The sequence below is a fragment of the Hypoxylon trugodes genome, assembly GCF_022578975.1.
Source record: "Hypoxylon trugodes strain CBS 135444 unplaced genomic scaffold F4822scaffold_9, whole genome shotgun sequence".
NCBI lineage: Eukaryota > Fungi > Ascomycota > Sordariomycetes > Xylariales > Hypoxylaceae > Hypoxylon > Hypoxylon trugodes.
Window position 1 is genome coordinate 2,225,370 of NW_026250024.1, and position 18,199 is coordinate 2,243,568.

At 46.8% G+C, this 18,199-nt stretch overlaps 4 protein-coding genes across 4 annotated transcripts; 2 read left to right on the forward strand and 2 right to left on the reverse strand.

The window, feature by feature from the left end:
• The first annotated feature begins 2,449 nt into the window (after positions 1-2,449).
• Positions 2,450-7,064, forward strand: F4822DRAFT_382164 (glycosyltransferase family 2 protein). Its single transcript, XM_051456420.1, has 3 exons — positions 2,450-2,759; positions 2,903-6,318; positions 6,375-7,064. The coding sequence occupies exons 2-3, from the start codon at positions 3,093-3,095 to the stop codon at positions 6,806-6,808; spliced, it is 3,660 nt and encodes a 1,219-aa protein (XP_051310839.1). The 5' UTR covers positions 2,450-2,759; positions 2,903-3,092; the 3' UTR covers positions 6,809-7,064.
• Positions 7,065-10,138: 3,074 nt separating this feature from the next.
• F4822DRAFT_382249 (YVTN repeat-like/Quino protein amine dehydrogenase) lies at positions 10,139-12,910 on the forward strand. The gene is made up of 2 exons (XM_051456421.1): positions 10,139-10,207; positions 10,456-12,910. The coding sequence occupies exon 2, from the start codon at positions 10,682-10,684 to the stop codon at positions 12,710-12,712; it is 2,031 nt and encodes a 676-aa protein (XP_051310840.1). The 5' UTR covers positions 10,139-10,207; positions 10,456-10,681; the 3' UTR covers positions 12,713-12,910.
• A 1,183-nt stretch (positions 12,911-14,093) lies between these two features.
• Positions 14,094-16,050, reverse strand: F4822DRAFT_417204 (glycine cleavage system T protein). The gene has a single exon (XM_051459421.1). The coding sequence runs from the start codon at positions 15,792-15,794 to the stop codon at positions 14,358-14,360; it is 1,437 nt and encodes a 478-aa protein (XP_051310841.1). The 5' UTR covers positions 15,795-16,050; the 3' UTR covers positions 14,094-14,357.
• A 1,307-nt stretch (positions 16,051-17,357) lies between these two features.
• F4822DRAFT_433595 (ADP-ribosylation factor family-domain-containing protein) lies at positions 17,358-18,102 on the reverse strand (the record flags this gene model as incomplete). Its single annotated transcript, XM_051461865.1, has 4 exons — positions 17,358-17,450; positions 17,508-17,573; positions 17,635-17,879; positions 17,955-18,102. 4 exons carry the CDS (start codon positions 18,100-18,102, stop codon positions 17,358-17,360), a joined length of 552 nt encoding a protein of 183 aa, XP_051310842.1.
• Between the last annotated feature and the right edge of the window lie 97 nt (positions 18,103-18,199).

Sequence of the window (18,199 nt, forward strand, 5' to 3'; positions counted from 1 at the left end):
TTCAGCTTCTTCGATAGTTTGACGTTTGATTATACGACTAAGCTACCATGAGGCAGATCGGTGTTTGTTGGCGTGGACCCTTTTTTGAATTACTTGTGGTGAAAGATGACGAATCCCAAAAAGGATCTTCAATCTCGAAGAAGTCGGGAAAAAAAGCAATAGGAAAAATCCCTCTCGTAATGCTGAGGCTGACAACACCACACATGACAATAATACGAAGTTGGGAGCACAAAGACGCCCGTATACATAGGCTGCACTATACTGAATGTAGGTCTGGTAGTATTGATTGATTGATGTGGATTGTTAAAGTAAAGTAAAGAAGGGTATTTTTATAGTGTATGTCTGTATTAAATGGATGTAACTTTTTAATTGCATCCTACTATATTACTTGTACCTATCTCATGTACCTAAACGTTGATCTATTGAGTTGATCCAGTTGATCCATCTTATGGAAGTAGGTAACTTTGCCCTTTCCTGCATGCAGGGCTGCCTGCCTGCCTATTACCCACATAACCTACATAACCTACATATTCAATCTCCACCTCATACGTACATGTGGACAAGCGTTACCTGTCCCCTACCTTCCTAACGTAGTACGATCGGTTAAGAAGCTTAAAAAGCTCCTTCGTGTTCCCATTCTCGGCAGCACGGCTAAGGCTACGTACGACAACGGCCATCACGGCTGTCACCAAAGCACCACGCACCGCCCAGACTATCTAACCGCTAGGCTTTATTATCACCTCCTGTGTCATTTGTCTCTAGTGCAATTTTGGGGATCCATATAGGTACGTAAAAATGTTAAAAAATGCAATCAGATTCTTCAGCGTTGCACTTTGGGCTTCACAATTGCGCGCGAACTTTGCTAGCCGCAGTCAATAGTGCTCCAAGACGGCACCACAAGAACAACCGGGCCTCTTTCGCCAACCTCAAATCGTATGGTGTCATTATGTTATGGGGCTTGGCACCGAGACCAGACCCTTCTCCAGCCCTCTTGTTTCAATCCCCTTATTTCAGCTGTAGGAAATATTGCCCGAGAACAAATGCTAACCTACCTGTCATCGGCCCCTTCGGAAACCAACATGGCCGCTCGTCCTCTCGTTCCTCGTTTCGCGAAACGACCATCTCTTTTACTAGGGGGGACCACGTGTGGTAATCCGCATAAGCCCACTCGGGTCACAGTATGGGCGCCAGAATCCATCACGTGTTCTCCTTCATTCGCCTTTTTTTTCTGTTCTTAACTCGGGCTTTACCATAAACCCCGGCAGGTATCGTTATTTGCGGCTCCAGTTAACCCAACTTGCTCGGTGCGCCTTGAGGAGGTTAATAGTCAGTTTGATCTAGATGAGCCTCACCGCATGGATCTTAGATCGGTTTGTTTCACTTCCATCAATTCCTCAAAAAAAAAAAAAAAAAACTTATTTTTATTTAGGGCGGGGTGTCTTAGAACCTGCCACGACTCGGCTTGATGCTCTTCACGCGGCAGTATTATGTATGTACGGAAGAGTACATTTGTGCGTGCTAGGAACTTCCCTTTAGAAGATTTGGCGGACCCATAGCCTTGGAAGCCGCTGTATAATTGTGCTAAGCCCGACGCTTAACACACCATTCATTGTCTTTATTAGTCTGAAACTTCCCGCGAAATCCCCTTCATAAGTCGGATAATCTTCATCTATATCAAGGCATAATGCAAAATTTTCTGCATACTTGTTTTTGAAGAAGTAGAACTATTATGGCATAATATTTTCGACTAAGCGCGGTAGTATTCCTGATGCAGTTACAATTGCCTGCTTCGGGATTCATCAATCTTCGTATTCAATTCTCTGATTCCCTTTCGGGGCTAGCCAGGGTCATCCTCGAGTTTTCTGCAGGCATAGGTTGGCTGGGGATCTGTGACACGAGACAACCATCCACTGCGAGTACTTTGTATACGAGTATAGATCCATATTAAATTTGATATTCAGGTACATAGCGCGGAAGTATATTCTTATGATGACGTAAGGTTAAACACAGTAATTCTTGGGGTAGACTGTGAAGAAGCCACTGTACTTGGCAACCCCCTTTCCAGATTCCTCGCCGTGGCTCTATCTGGTTTTTGTTCTCTCCATCACCACCAACCTTCGCACCTACCGCTGCTCCGCCTTTGATCGACCGACTTAATTGTCTCTTCGATCTCCGAGTTGCCTTGGTGGTGCTTGCCTTCGCTATTATCCTTCTTAGGAGATTACTCTCTTTTATTATTCCACTCGCTTCAACAAGTTTGCTGCACTTTCGCTGACCATCTCGGATAACGATACCAATAATTTTTCTTTCTCCTTTCCTTCCGATTGATGCGATCGGCCGTCGCAAGTGGCTGCAGGGGAAAGCGAATCGATTAGCTAAGCGCCCTTTATTTGTGGCGCTCTCAATTCTCGTTACCCATTGAGACCCGCTAGTCCGTAATCCTCCAGATGCTTACTGGCACCTCCAACAACATCCGCATGGTGATGTTTATTGTCTTGTCGATGCGCTGCTAAATCGGACAAATATTTTGTCTTTTTAGACTGCGCCGCAGCCTCATGTTGGAAATTTAGAGAGAAGTCGCATCACGGGTGTTCATTATACTTCTCTCCCCATTTTTTTGCTTTAATTTAGCCCGTGGGCTTTTAAGCTTTTAGACCATTGCTATTGTGGCAGGGATCTTTCTCCTTTCCCTGCTGCCGCCGCCAAAACTTGGTCAACTTGGAACATTTCGTCCCAGTTGCCCATCACAACAAAATCTGGTGAGTAAAAAGGAAGAAAAATAACAAAAAAAAAAACCACTTCCGATCTCATCAATCTCAACTGCCCCCCTTCACTCACTCCATACATACATGATTCCTGCAGATCTTTTCTTCTTACCATGTTCTGTTTTTGGTAATCCCAGCCTCTACTTACCCCCTGGGCCAATCCGCGTCTTGTCAGGGTGAGGCGCCGACCTGCAACACGTCCACCGATCCGTGCTTTTGCAGTGACGGTGTATAATCGGACACTGTCTAGACCCGCGCGACTCGTTATATATAGTCCCTTCATATCTACGCGTCAACTTCATCTAATTCAACTGTTCAGTTAGAACCATGTCGCTCCCAGAGCGACCGGGGGCGGCGAGTCCGTCTTATGATCATCGAACATCCTATCGACAGTCGCTATCGAGACGTAACCGCCCTACCGATATCGAGACTGGCGCCGGTGGATATCACTCCGTTCCTGGAAGAAGGCAGTCTGCTCACCAGCGTGCGCCGTCGGGCAATTCATTCGCTGAAACCATTCGCAATCATCATGGAACTACAGATAAATCGCCTCTTTCCCCGACTGTGCCGGAGGACTCCCCTGCTGGTATACCCACACGGAAAAGAAGTTTAATAAGACCTGAAAGGAACAGGATCGATAAAGATCACCCGAATTATTATTATAGGCAACATGCCGCTAATATGGAGACGCTCCCTTCTTCCACGGGCAACGATCCAGTCTTTGAAGATATAGAAGGAAGGACTGATCTTTCTGCGGATCGGACTATCGACGCTACTTCAGATAGTTCACCACCTCGACGACAACATAGTGGGGACAGCGAAAAGCACAAACCTCGAGTGTCAACAAGGAAACATTCGGGAGGCCCGAAAATCTCCAAAGCCTCTAGGAATTCTAAGCACCGAAAACCACAAGAAACAATCAGCCCCCCTAGTGTGTGGAACGTGTACTGCGCTATTATCACGTTCTGGTCTCCTGACTTCATTTTGGACTGCTGTGGTTTTCGATCCAAGGCGCAGAGGAGAGCTTGGAGGGAAAAGATGGGGCTTATCAGCATCATTCTGTATATTATGGCTTTTGTTGGTTTCTTGACGTTCGGTTTCCAACAGACTGTCTGCGCTTCACCTGGTGTTCGTCTCCATGTCAACGATGTCTCCAACGGTTACATGATATTCCACGGTGTGGCCTACGATCTAACGAAATCCGGTCACCCTCCAGCTTTGGGTATCCCGCGTCGCCAGGACGGATCCCTTCCCAATGTTCTTTACGATCTGCCCACTAAATATGGTGGTATGGATGGCAGCTTTCTTTTCCAGAATGTCAACGGAAAATGCAAGGGCCTTATCACATTAGCCGATGGTTCGGACGTTCCTCACGATGCCGGCGATTCGGAACAGCTCGCCTGGTATTTCCCGTGCACAGCATTTAACCAGGACGGCTCATCGAAACCGAATTTCACATGGCCGTATCACCAACTTGGTTACGCCTGTCACACCACCCAGAAAGCCAGAGACATCTTCTACCTTGATCTTGCTGGTACTGGCGACGTTTTCTACACTTGGGATGACATCAAGAACAGTTCACGCAATTTGGTCGTATACTCTGGAAATGTCCTCGATCTTGATCTTCTCAATTGGTTCAATGAAACCGAAGTAAAAATCCCAGACCGCTTCAAGGAGCTTAGAGACAAGAACTCTGTCTCTAACCAGGCAATCCGTGGCCGCGATATAACACGCGCGTTCCAGAGACCTGCGGATAAACAGATCGCCCAGTGTTTGGAGGAGACCATTAAAGTCGGCAGTGTGGATACAGATACAGTTGGATGCATTGCATCCCAAGTTGTTCTTTACGTATCTCTTATTCTAATTCTTTCCGTTGTCGTAGCAAGATTTGGGTTGGCGTTGGTATTCCAGTGGTTCATTAGCCGCAAATATGCAGCCATCAAGACTTCACAGACGGCAGACAAGAAGAAGCGAAACCGACAAATCGAAGACTGGACCGAAGATATTTACCGAGCTCCCCCACGAATGCCCGGAGATGTTGGCAGCAGCTATATGGGATCCGATAGGACTAGCAAACGTGCTAGCACCTTCTTGCCGACGACATCTCGATTTTCTGCGGTTTATGGTACTGATAGGAGTTCTAGACGACCGCACCCGACGACTATGGCGAGTCAGGCTACGACTGGACCTCTACTTCATCCCAACTCGATGTACAAGCAAGGCAATGATAGCAGGTCGAGCATGCTCCGCTCCGACCCGTACGGAAGCACAGCTAGCCCACTTGACGGTTATGGACCTGCTGGATTTATCCATGAGGCTGTGGTACCCCAACCACCTTCTGATTATCAACCTTTCGGGTTTCCTTTGATTCACTCTATCTGCCTTGTCACGGCGTATTCCGAAGGAGAGATGGGTATCCGGACTACACTGGATTCCATTGCGATGACAGACTACCCCAACAGCCACAAAGTCATCCTCGTTATTTGCGATGGTATGATCAAGGGTAAGGGCGAGTCTCACGCGACACCTGATATTGTGCTCGGTATGATGAAGGATCACACTGTACCCCCCGAGGAAGTCCAAGGATTTTCATACGTGGCTGTAGCCAGCGGTTCGAAACGACACAACATGGCCAAGATTTACGCTGGATTCTACGACTATGGCGCTAAATCCGCTATCCCGGTCGAGAAGCAGCAAAGAGTTCCAATGATGCTAGTGGTAAAGTGCGGTACGCCTGACGAAGCTACCAAGGCCAAGCCAGGCAACCGAGGCAAACGTGACAGTCAAATCATTTTAATGTCGTTCTTGCAGAAGGTTATGTTTGACGAGCGCATGACAGAATTGGAATTCGAAATGTTCAATGGTCTCTGGAAGGTTACGGGTATATCTCCCGATTATTACGAGGCAGTACTCATGGTCGACGCCGATACCAAGGTCTTCCCCGACAGTTTAACTCACATGCTCTGCGCCATGGTTCGCGACCCCGACATTATGGGACTTTGTGGTGAAACAAAGATCGCCAACAAGAGGCAGAGTTGGGTATCGGCTATTCAGGTATTCGAGTACTTCATCTCTCACCATCTGTCCAAGTCGTTCGAGTCTGTTTTCGGAGGTGTTACTTGTCTTCCAGGTTGTTTCTGCATGTACCGCATCAAAGCCCCGAAGGGTGCGCAAAATTACTGGGTTCCCATTTTGGCCAATCCTGATGTTGTTGAGCATTATTCCGAGAATGTTGTCGACACTCTGCACAAGAAGAATCTTTTGCTCCTTGGTGAGGATCGATACTTGACTACTCTCATGTTACGAACTTTCCCCAAGCGCAAACAAGTCTTTGTACCCCAAGCAGTATGCAAAACCACTGTTCCCGATGAATTCAGCGTTCTACTATCTCAGCGACGAAGATGGATCAACTCCACGATCCACAATTTGATGGAACTGGTTCTTGTCAAAGATCTCTGTGGTACTTTCTGTTTCAGTATGCAATTTGTCGTTTTCATCGAGTTGGTCGGTACTTTAGTGCTACCCGCGGCTATTGCTTTCACATTTTATGTTGGTAAGTTCATGATACACTACCGAGGCTTCATTAACGTTCCTCTAACGTCATTATAGTCATTTCTTCTATCATAGGACCTGTACAAACCATACCGCTTGTACTTCTTGCATTGATTCTCGGTTTACCAGCGGTTCTTATCGTTGTCACGGCCCATTCATGGTCATACGTCGTATGGATGTTAATCTACCTTATCTCGCTCCCAGTTTGGAACTTTGTCCTCCCAAGTTACGCGTTCTGGAAGTTTGACGACTTCTCGTGGGGTGACACTCGAAAGACGGCAGGAGAGAAGACGAAGAAGGCTGGTATTGAATATGAGGGAGAGTTTGATAGTAGCAAGATTACTATGAAACGATGGGCTGAGTTCGAACGAGAGCGACGACTTAGAGATAACTACTGGGGATCGAGGGAGAACGTTGTGGGTGGTAATTATCCTGGCAATACTGCGTCGTACCATCACCCTTATGATGATCAGTACTATTCGGATGCATGAGTCAAACGCGGAACTGAAGATTAACGAAACGTATTGATATATAGTATATAGGCGGCAGTTGCTACAAGGAGAAGGGGTAAGGAGAACGGGCGGTCTTTTCGTTATTCCAGCAAAGTTTCGAAAATCCTTCAGTCCGATATTTTTTAATAGCATGGGGTTGAAGCAAATGAATGTATAGAGAACCAAAGGGCATTCGGCGTCATTCAAGCGTTATCACGAACCACATTGTACATAGCTAGCTCAATAGGTTTCATCGTGCCTAGAATTAATTGGACGGAGTATACATGTTCCTTACGGTACTATCTAATTCAAATTTTTACCAATGCCTTTCGTGCGTTCTCCAGCTATTTGCTCGTGGAATTTTGCTTTTTCAAGATACGTGGTCCAGGTCACAGCGTCGACGCCCCGTGTGGAAAAACTAAGACCTAGCGCTGCAACCTGTTCGCGTGTGGGATTAGACGGGCAAGACATTCGTGGGGATTAGGCAGTTAGTCTCGTGCTACAGGCCAGCCATGGAATCTTCATTGCCAATTAGTTCAAAGTCATGTGTGACGAGATCTCGCACGGGCTGTATTACTTTTGAAGCGGGAGAGTTTGGTCCAAAGCAAGGCGTACTCGTAGCACAGAGGATGGCCCGAGCGAAGATGGCCGACCCAATGTTTATTTTGAGTGAGTTTGATCGATTTTTCGCCTGTCTTAGTAAGACGATTATTCGGTTTCCTAGTGTTCAACTTTATTCCAATGGAGTATATACCGAGGCTATCTCCAATAAATGTTAGTTAGTCGCGAAGTGCAATTTATTGTGGTCGAAATCGGAGTTTTTATACGCCACGAAGTCATCATGAAGATAGTTTTCGGTGAGAGATCTGCTGGCGGAGATATTGGTCCGCATTCCACGGTTCATACTCCGTGTATAAACGGCCTGAATCATCAGGCAATATTGTATAGGTTGGGTAGTTGGGTGGCGATACACTTTTCATCACTCAACACGGTTCCTCCGGGTCGCAAATTGACTACAATCCGGTCAGTAGAATAAGAACTAAGACAACTAGCCAGCTTCCGAGACTTATCAGGACCTGGTAAAGCGAGGCGAGGGGGAATCGTCAGCTTATTATGAATTATTGCTTCCAACTGGCGATGCAGGATAATCCAAAGAACGCCTAACAATGCGAGCAGCCGGATCGGGAAACCATCTCAAGTTTGACTGTAAGATGAGCAGCCAATACTACAATGCACCTGCAACTAGCCGTGGCCTGCGTCGGAGTATGACAAGAACGACTCAAAGGATGGAAGCATTTTCGAAAAGAAAAGAATAAGGGAACAAGAGGAACAGGAGCCAGCTCCGGTACTCGACGGGCCAACCAGCTATAATATAAAACAAGGAGTGGATTACCTAGGTATTGCGTGTACTAGTGCTAGGTAATTTAAGGTGACGATGATGGGACATGCCGGCGTCGTGTGTTTTCTGGGCACGAAATTGATCATGTTGTGCCACCATCCATCTTGATGGTGGAGGCTCGGAAGATGCTGTAGGCACGTTGCCTCGCGATTGTTTTTATTTTTATTGCGATTTTTGTTTCCTTGTCGTTGGGGTTGGCTGATCTTCAAGAGATCAGCGGTTTTTTTTGCCTACAAGCAAAACGCACGCTTCTTTGGGAACGTACGGGTCCCGCTCTCGAAACCCACCCAGTGAATGTCAATGTATGTATTCAAACCCGCGGGTGCGGGGTCTGCATGACCCGTTGCTTCAAGGCTTGCTTCTCCTTTTCCCCAGTGTCCGCTTCCTTGGTACCGACATCTGTTTGTTGGAGTTGTTTCCTCTCGCTGTCTGTTTTCGGCCCTGCTTGTCTGGGGGGCTCCAGAGTTCGGTTGATAACTTTCTAAGTATGCCCGGCGGTGAGTCCTGAAGCAGTTAGGGATGGCTGCGGGACCATCTATAATATACATGTACCGGTATGTATGTCTTGTGCATACATATCCCACGCAGCCCCCATGCGCAAAGACATGAGGATAAAACCGTGCGAGGGCGAGCGAAGGGTCATTTCCAACTGGTCAAAATGAAATCTCGCCTTAGATGTCTCAGTTGGTGATACATTTAGTCTTTGCAAAATTAAATGCTGACTCGTCACCAAAAAGCCACAGCTTCACCGGTTTTGACAAGTGAAGAGTTCGGAAGAGAATGGTATTTTGTTGTTACGTACTTGGCGGGCGGTTCCATAGAATGGTGCTGCTAGGATTAAAGTGATATATCATACTTGAAATTTGAGGGAGAGGGAAGGGAGAGACAAAGAAAAAAAGAAGAAGGGGGTCATGGCTTGCTTACTTACCCATTTGCCTACGTAGATGATCGTTGTCAGCATTGACGCTCCGACTTCCTAGGAAGTCAACCATGTAGGTAGTATATATCTAGGTAACCATATACGTGTATAGGTATATGGGAAGGGGATGGAATGACGTCGCATCCTCATATGAGACCATCGTCGATTTGGACGGTAGGTCTTTTCTTGCGTCCGTCGGTCGTATTATCCTCTGAGCTCTGAGCAATTGGAGTTCATTACTTGTAACATCGGCTTGTTACCATGTTTGGGCGCATGCAGGGAGCTGGACCCGGACATGTGATGTATGGGGTGCCGTGCACCACGTACATGTAACTCAGGCCAGAAAATGGCTCTCTTATTTTTTTTCAGACATTGAAGAGAGAAAAAAAGGAACCCCCACTGTCAATTTATATATGTACGTACATTATATGTCTCTAGGCATGTCCGCATGGGAATCGGTGGGTAAGGTAGATAGAGATGTTGAATCTGTTAGGAGGAAAGTTAAGAAAAGCACTGTATAATACTCAAGTTATAACCTATATACCCATGTATAGGCCTATGCATGTAGGTGACATAAATAAATTATGGCGTGTCCCCGTCATACTCGTTGCGCTATTCGCAACTTTATTCCCCACCTGCCGCGCGCAAATAGGCATCTACCTATCTCTTCTTTATCGGTTACCCCTTCCCCCGTCAATCATCATCAATCATCACTAACCTTGGAAAGCAAAGCCTGACCCGTTTCTTATCTCACCTCACCTGTGCAGTACATTATATCCTGTAATCGATCGATAGGGATACCAGTGCGCAACTTCCACTGCTTCCGCAAACATCAAACTTAACTTAAGGTTCCCTCAGTATTAAATATTTTGGATTTGGCCCTACCTTAGTTCTTATCCTGTAATCTCCCCAAGGTTTTTTTTATCTCTTTGCTTTGCTGAACGTCATTCTTTTATAAATCTAGCCGTACGTATTTATATGACTACCTACAAGGTATCATCTTCATTACTTCAATTATTTTATATGACCTATTCTGTACTACATACGCATGTACTTAGGTAGTATCCACTATATACTAAATGTAGGTAGTACTACATTACATCCACCAGCATACCCATCGTACCCAAGCATACACCCAGCATTTACCTAGCATACCTGGCATACCTAGCATAATACCTCCCTCGATAGCCGCAGACTAAGAGATCGTTCCCCTTTGAACCATCTTGGCGCCCTGCTGCTGAAGATCCGCCCATCCCATCCGAGTTCCCATCTTACCTACCAGCCCTTAGTCCTTAGTCTACTCTACTACTACTGAGCAAGCTTACTTAGTTGCCTGTACATATAACCTATATATATCTACATATATATATGGGTGTATGTACGTGTGAGTCTATTTCTCACTACCTCCCTATTCCGCGAACCAATAAGAATAGGCGGCAAGTTCGAAATAGCAAAAGCAACACGGCAACACGGGGTTCATTCTAGTGAACCCCCCCAGACTAAGGCGGTTAGGCTCGAATTTATTAGCAAATGACTTGAACTACCTCCAACAACGATGCGCCCTCCAAATTCCCCACCCGCCTCTCCATTACTCTCTCCAGAACGTCCCCAGATCGACCAAGATGCCTCACTCCTGTCCTCTCCTCAGCCTCAAATCCCCGACCCAACCGACCTATCTGATCTCGACAGTCCTATGACCGATCTTCAGTGGTCACCCTACGCCCCGACACCTACTGCGCATGCCGGCCCAGGCCACGCTTACGGTACTCAAGACGGGGATGACGAAACTAGTAGCGCCGATAGCAACCACGATATGTTGGACGTTGATGTAGAAGAGGGCGGCGTGCCTCTGAATGATTTCCTCATGGAGGAAAATTCTAGCGATCCGACCAACGATCCGAATTACGACCCGCCACCTTTTGACAATGGGTTCTTCCATCAAGATACTCTGCCTTTGGTGGCACCACCTTCGCCACCTGTCGTCGTTGAATCACCACTCCAACCCTTAGATCCGATCCCACCGCTACCCGATATTCAAGATGAAGAGGAAATCGATCCTGCGATTACTGGACTACATCCCATGGCTTTGAGCAATGCCAATCCTATGTCTCTTGGCCCTGAGAATCCGCATGTGATGCAGTTCCTCGACCTTTGGCAATGGCAGAGTCAAACCGATATACAGCCTCGCGCGTCCGCGCCCGTTCCATCTAGTCAACAGATCCGTCGCTTAGCAGTGGAATGCCCTCGGCGAGTCGAATACAAACAGTTAGGAGGCGACTCTTACGATTTCCAGGGCATTAGTTGGGAGGACCTAGGAGTGCCGAGGCATTTGGCGCGGCGTCGCCGTATGACGAGCTTCCATAACTATGTCAATAGACCGAACTCCGACTCATGGCACAATAGTTCGTCCGATAAACGCCTGCGCCCCCTTGAGAATTATTATCGGTTCAAAAGTATGGATATTAGGCGGGATGTGCGCCTTTTGCACTTTCAGCTACGCAATATCTTGGGTGTCGCATCACGTACGAGGGTTTTCTATCCAAGTTTCACATCAATCAGGGAACATGACCCTACTACGGGACGAGATCAGACGGCGATACGCTTTGATAATCACACGGGTGGTAACATATCCACTTTGACTGCCAATGAAGATATCTTGATTGCAGGTGGTTTCTATGGCTCATACCATTACCGTCATTTAAATTCAGCTAGCGAAGAAATTGAGACCCATGAGGGACAGTTAACAAACCACAACAGTGGTATCACCAATCACGTACAAATCCACACTTCACGACACTCAAATACGCCAGTGGCCGCTTTTGCCTCCAATGATTTTGGGTTTCGAACGGTTGACTTAGCTACGAATAAGATCACCTCGGAGATCATGTACGATTTTGCCATGAATTGTTCCGCTCTAAGTCCGGACAAGAGGCTTCGTGCCATAGTCGGAGACCATCAGAATTTGATCATTACTGATGCAGAGAATGGTGAGATTCTTCAAAGTCTTGAGGGACACAGGGACTTTGGCTTTGCTTGTGATTGGGCACCAGATGGTTGGACAGTCGCTACAGGGAACCAAGATAGGAGCATAAGAATATGGGATGCTCGCAGATGGAAGAACAGCAAGGGTGAAAGTGAGTCAATTGCTGTGGTCCGAACCCAGATGGCGGGTGCCCGCAGTTTACGCTTCTCCCCTCTCGGGTCCGGGAAAAGAATTCTAGTCGCCGCCGAAGAGGCCGACTTCGTTAATTTGATTGATGCGCAAACATTTAACACCCGACAGACGATTGACATATTTGGTGAGCTTAGCGGTGTCGGGTTTGCTAATGGAGGTCATGACCTCATCGCACTGTCAAGTGACCTATCCCGAGGGGGCGTCATGCGTTTAGAACGGTGCGATACTGGGGCAGAAGATACCTTTGACTACGCCCATAAGGCAGCATGGGAACAAACTGGTGGTTGGTGGAGAACGCCTGGGTATGACTGGAAGCAGAGTCCAGAACAAATTGTGGGAGCTGAAGGGTCACAAAAAACTCTTACCCAGAAACGACGACAGGCCGCCATGTTAGAAAACTGGACCTTCTAACGCGGGCGTATATAATGTCGAGAATGAGAGAAAGGCTTGGCGGGTAGGCGTTATTTTGGGATATCTGAGCATTTTAACGGGCAGCAAGCGACGGCATTTGGTTGATTGCTTCCTCTTCCTCATTCACTTTATGTTTATCATTATTCCCCTCACGATGAATTTTGCTTTCTAATTAGGGTGCGCCGAGGAGCTCGGCGTGCAGTATTATATCATGAGGAAAGGAACCCCTGCTGAATAGCCTTTGCCTCCGGGAGACAGAACAAATGTTTGATGGAATCGGCGGAACACAGTGGACATAGCCGGGTCATAGTATATATATTTTTTGGAACTAGCTGGTCTTCCGGCTCACGGACGAATTTCTCCTGCCTCTGGTATTCTGCACTGTCCGTCACATCATGGCAGTCAGGTTGGCTCATTCGTGGCGGTTAGGCAGACGAGCAGACTCGTCATACCAACCGAGCAAGGGCGGTACATTGTGTATTGATACATCTTTTTATGGCATTGCCTTGAGACCAAAACTCGAAGGAACGATTAATATGTCGATGATGAACCTAGATACAGCTTTTCGAAAGGCAGATCGAAGACGGATATCATATTATACATACACATGCTCTCATACTCGGATTTGCCTTAATACAATGATCCCATATACTCGTGCTTGTCCCCTTACCCGGTTACATATTACCTTGAAACACAGATTAAGTAAAACCATGGGTTTATGCTCTTTATAGCTGGAATACATAATAAACATTGTAGTACTCGAGTGATTTTATAGTGCCGAATCCCTTTTATTACTACTTCATCCTTCGATGCTCCCCAGCTATCTATTGCCTTCTACTTATATAGGAACTATGTCTTGTTATCATTAGGCTATCCTATAGGAGAACAGAAATCCTCGAGCTCTATACATCGATATCTAGCATATGCTTTCATTAACCTACCAAAACAAGCGTTTGTTTCTCTCACGTGGGATCATGTTGGCTCCCCCAAAGCAGACATCTAGCAAAGCAGATATCTAGCAAGTTTGCACTACTGTAACTCCGCAAGTCTAAGTAACTCCTGCAGAATAGAAAGATAAAATTAGAAGAGCCTATGTGTACACTCCTGGTCCTTTAGAGTAGTAGGAATATCTTCCTTGCTTGTTAGCTGCCCAACGAAGCAGCTGAATACTTCGAGGTAGACTTGGTTCTTGGTTAGATATTACAGATTACCTTGTATTGCACTCGAAAGAGCCTAATTTGCAACGTACGTCTAATCATCGTATAATCAGGAGCCGTATACCATATACCGTACGGTATTTTTTAAACCTAACCAATAGAAAAAACCGACTTATTAACCCCCAATCGGAACAGTCCCAATCACAAGCCATGAAATCATATCATTTATAAATTGTAGATCTTCGTTGAAGTCATGTATCTACCTATTTGGGTATCCCCTTGACGCCCTAGAATGCTGCTGTTGAAGTTCTCAGATGCCTAATGCCTACCCGCCTGGTGCCCAAACTCATACGTACATACTCATATATACATCCCATACCCACCCTTTTTCTATGTCTCCAAGTCACCGCAATGACAACAGCGAGTACCCATGTTAAACAAGCACGAATATGGGAAAAGGATGAGATATTAAAAATCTCACACCCCCCTTAGGCCTTCGTTGAAGGACCCTTCCAGTACTTGGTCGGTACAAACGGCATCTTGGTAACAACCGCTTTACGCGTCTTGCCACGGACCACGACACTAACCTCGGTACCAGCTTTATGTAGTCCGTCCTTGATGTACCCCATGGCAATATTCTTCTCTAGCGTCGGGCTCGGACATCCACTTGTGATGGAACCAACCTTCTGACCTTCAGCGTCCACAATGTCAGCACCCTCTCGCGCGGGAGCACCTTCGACTACGAGACCGATACGGCGTCTCTCAACACCTGCTCCACCCTTGCTCTTAGGCGTCAGTTGTTTGAGAATTATATCCGCGCCGTAGAATGCGCCTTTCTCGATATCCGTCTCGATACGCCTCTCCTTGCCGATGATCCAGCTCAGCGCACCTTCAACAGGCGTCGTGCTATCATCTAAGTCATGCCCGTAAAGACACAGACCCGCTTCCAAGCGTAGACTATCCCGGGCACCTAGACCCGCTAGCTTTAACTTCTCGGATCCAGAAGTATTAAGGAGTGTCTCCGTCACAGCCACAGTATCCTCCGGCCGTATCGAGATTTCAAACCCATCCTCACCCGTGTACCCTCCGCGACTAACAAGCACATCCGGCACGATCCGACCTCCATCAACTTTAACGTTAACGAAGCAACACTGTCCAAAGAACAAGTTCCGAATATCAGCCTCTGTCGGTTCCTCTAGTATCAACCCAAGTACCTCCTCAGCAAGCGGGCCCTGCACCGCAACCAGTCCCCAGCCATCAAGTACTTTATGCCTAACCTCGCCCCTCCCCTCCTTCTCCCACTGCGCCAACTGCTGTTCCAAATACGCCAGATCCTTATCCCTACACGCGGCATTCGTAACCACGTAAAACTCGTCCTCCCCAAGTTTCGTGATAATCGTATCATCCACGATCCCCCCAGTCCCAGGCCAAAGCAATGCGCTTAATGTACTTCCGTTAATTGGTAGTGCGTCGATACCGGCGGGTGTTATACGTTGAAGGAAAGACCCGGCGCCGGGTCCTTCGAAACGGTGTTGTACCATATGTCCGACGTCGAAGAGCGAGGCGTGGCTCCGCGTGAAGTGGTGCGAGGCGCTGACGCTTTGGTCTGCGTATTGAACCGGCATGTGGAAACCGCCGAAGGGCACCATTTTCGCGCCACGCGCGACGTGGAGGTCGAACAGCGGCGTCTTGTTCAGAGCTTCGGGAGTTTTCGTCGAGGCATAGCTTCGGACAGGCATTGTTGTGCGTGATGAGGGTAGGACATGGTGTCGAAGACTCGCTCGTGAGGAAAGTGTTGTTGCTGAAGGGCTGCTTCGTGTAGAGGAGGATGTGGTGGTTTGAGTGAATAGACAAGCTTGTTGCCGAGGGGTACCGAACGCGGGGACGCCCTTTCGGGCTCGGATTAGGACTCGTGAGGACTTCATTTTGGGTCAATTGAAAGTCAATTGAAGTGCGATTGAGACAAATTGACGAATACAATGGGGTTCGTATGGTTTTGACAGTCCCAAATCCGGAAATCTGCTATCGGTGAGGGGAGCTCGGTGATGGAACGATACTTAATGGAAGAAGCCGGAGAGATAAGTCGCCGATCACGGCCTAAGGTGGGGATTACCTAGGTCAAGCGCTATATTCTAGGCGCCTATGTCCCTAAAGTCCCCTATAATAAAATTGGTAGATTAGGTAGTAATATCGACACTGCCGACTCAATAAGGTATAGCGTGCCCGCTGCTTTAAACATACTATCTCGAATACTTCATTACCTAGGTAAAGACTCGGAGTTTATACTTATTTATACCTATTTATGCATAGGTAATGTTATACGATTATCATTGTCGTTGTTGTATAAAAGCCAGCCTCGCTGCCTCGTTGGTTACCTCAAGCTTTCTTGTACATACTACATGAGGATTCCAAGTATGGGCTTGCTATGTACTAGTAACCAAGTTTCCGAGGTTAGGTAAACGAAACCTCGACCGGTATAGTCTAAGTTATAAGTCGCCTCGTTCCTTGATTCTAATTGTCATTCTAGCTTGATAAAACGGTTTCCTAGCCATAATGTACGAAAACTCAATTGAATTATAACGCTAACATACGTTTATTAATGAACAACTATGTACCGTTAAATAGACGTTTTACTATTTTTATCAATGTCGCAATTCCGACATTTTGTGATTGTCCGCTCCGAGGCAAAACTCAAATTTTAGTCAGCTACGATACAACGGTATCTTTATTATGGGACTCGTACCTTAACACCAAGTAGGTACATGTATTGGACAAATCATATCATGGACAATTGAGTAAAAGATCATCATCAGGTACATACAGTACTATCCGTCAATACCTTAGCTCTAAAAAAACAAATCTCTCATTGCCACACAACTACTGCTGCAAAACTACGAAGCCTTCCAATCTCGTTCTATCTCGTAATGCCAGCATGAAAGGGAAAAAAAAGGACCATATATTGAGAACATACTCCACCCCGGGCTTTCTTCCCAATACGTTAGTTAGGTAAGAGAACCGTCATGTTCTTGGGCGCAGTGATGATCGTCATTCTTTAAGTAATTAAAGGGGAACCAGTAGACGGAAAATGCCTCGGGAACGAAAAATAAAAAACAACACAAACTAAGAAGGGGGTCGCACGCGCGAGGCTCCGCTGTTAAAACCCCCTTTGGTAGTAGGTAGCGTGACCAAACGCATCAAGTTCTCTTTTACGTTCCGTAATATCAATTCGTACAGATTCCATCCCAGTACGCCACTCCCCTCCTATGCTTCCAAAATCAAACTTGCGCGCGCGTTCTTCACTTTGCAGGACCAACCGCAACCGAAGAGAGAGCGAGAGAGGGTACCGAGATATGAGCGTCATTTTTTATGGACTATATCGATTGCTCCGGGAATATGACTTTGCGAGTTACAACCGACCCATAAGATTTTGAGGGAGAGGAAACATGGTGTGAGTCGGAAAGGGGGGAATGCCACTGCGCCTCCTCCATTTACTGGTGTCCCGCCTTTCGGAGAGTGGTAGCAAGCCACTCGAGACCCTCATACAGACCATCTCCAGAAGTAGCGCAAGTCGATTGGATGTACTATTTAGCTTCACGTTAGCATAGAACAGATCTAATAGAAATAAAGGAAGCACATACCCAGGCGCGCTGTCTCAAGCTGTGGAGACCAAGCTTGTCGGTGATCTCGGCAGCGTTCATGGCGTTCTACACCGATTGTTAGCAATTTGGACGCAATATATCGGAAGGAAGATAAGGGTAAACGTACAGGAAGATCCTGCTTGTTGGCGAAGACTAGTAGGATAGCATCCCGGAGTTCGTCCTCGTTCAACATTCGCTGCAATTCTTCTCGAGCCTCTACAATACGGTCTCGGTCATTGCTGTCGACAACGAAGATGATACCTTGGGTGTTCTGGAAGTAATGTCGCCACAAGGGACGAATCTTGTCTTGCCCACCAACATCCCACACGGTGAATTGGATGTTCTTGTATTCGACCGTCTCGACGTTAAAGCCTATAGAGCGCGACGCGTGTTAATAAATAAAATTGGAAATAGGCGGTGTCGGCGTTTAGTTGGGGGAAAACGTACCGATAGTGGGAATAGTTGTGACAATTTCACCAAGCTTGAGCTTGTAAAGAATGGTCGTTTTACCAGCGGCGTCCAGACCGACCATTAGAATTCTCATCTCCTTCTTCCCCCATAGCTTGTCGAACAACTTAGAGAACGTAAGACCCATGATTGCGACCTCGGCGAATGACGCGGGAAATATGTATTAAGGTAGTTATGGATGTCGCGATATCTGAACCGAGAAGAGGGAAATGTCAGTTAAGATT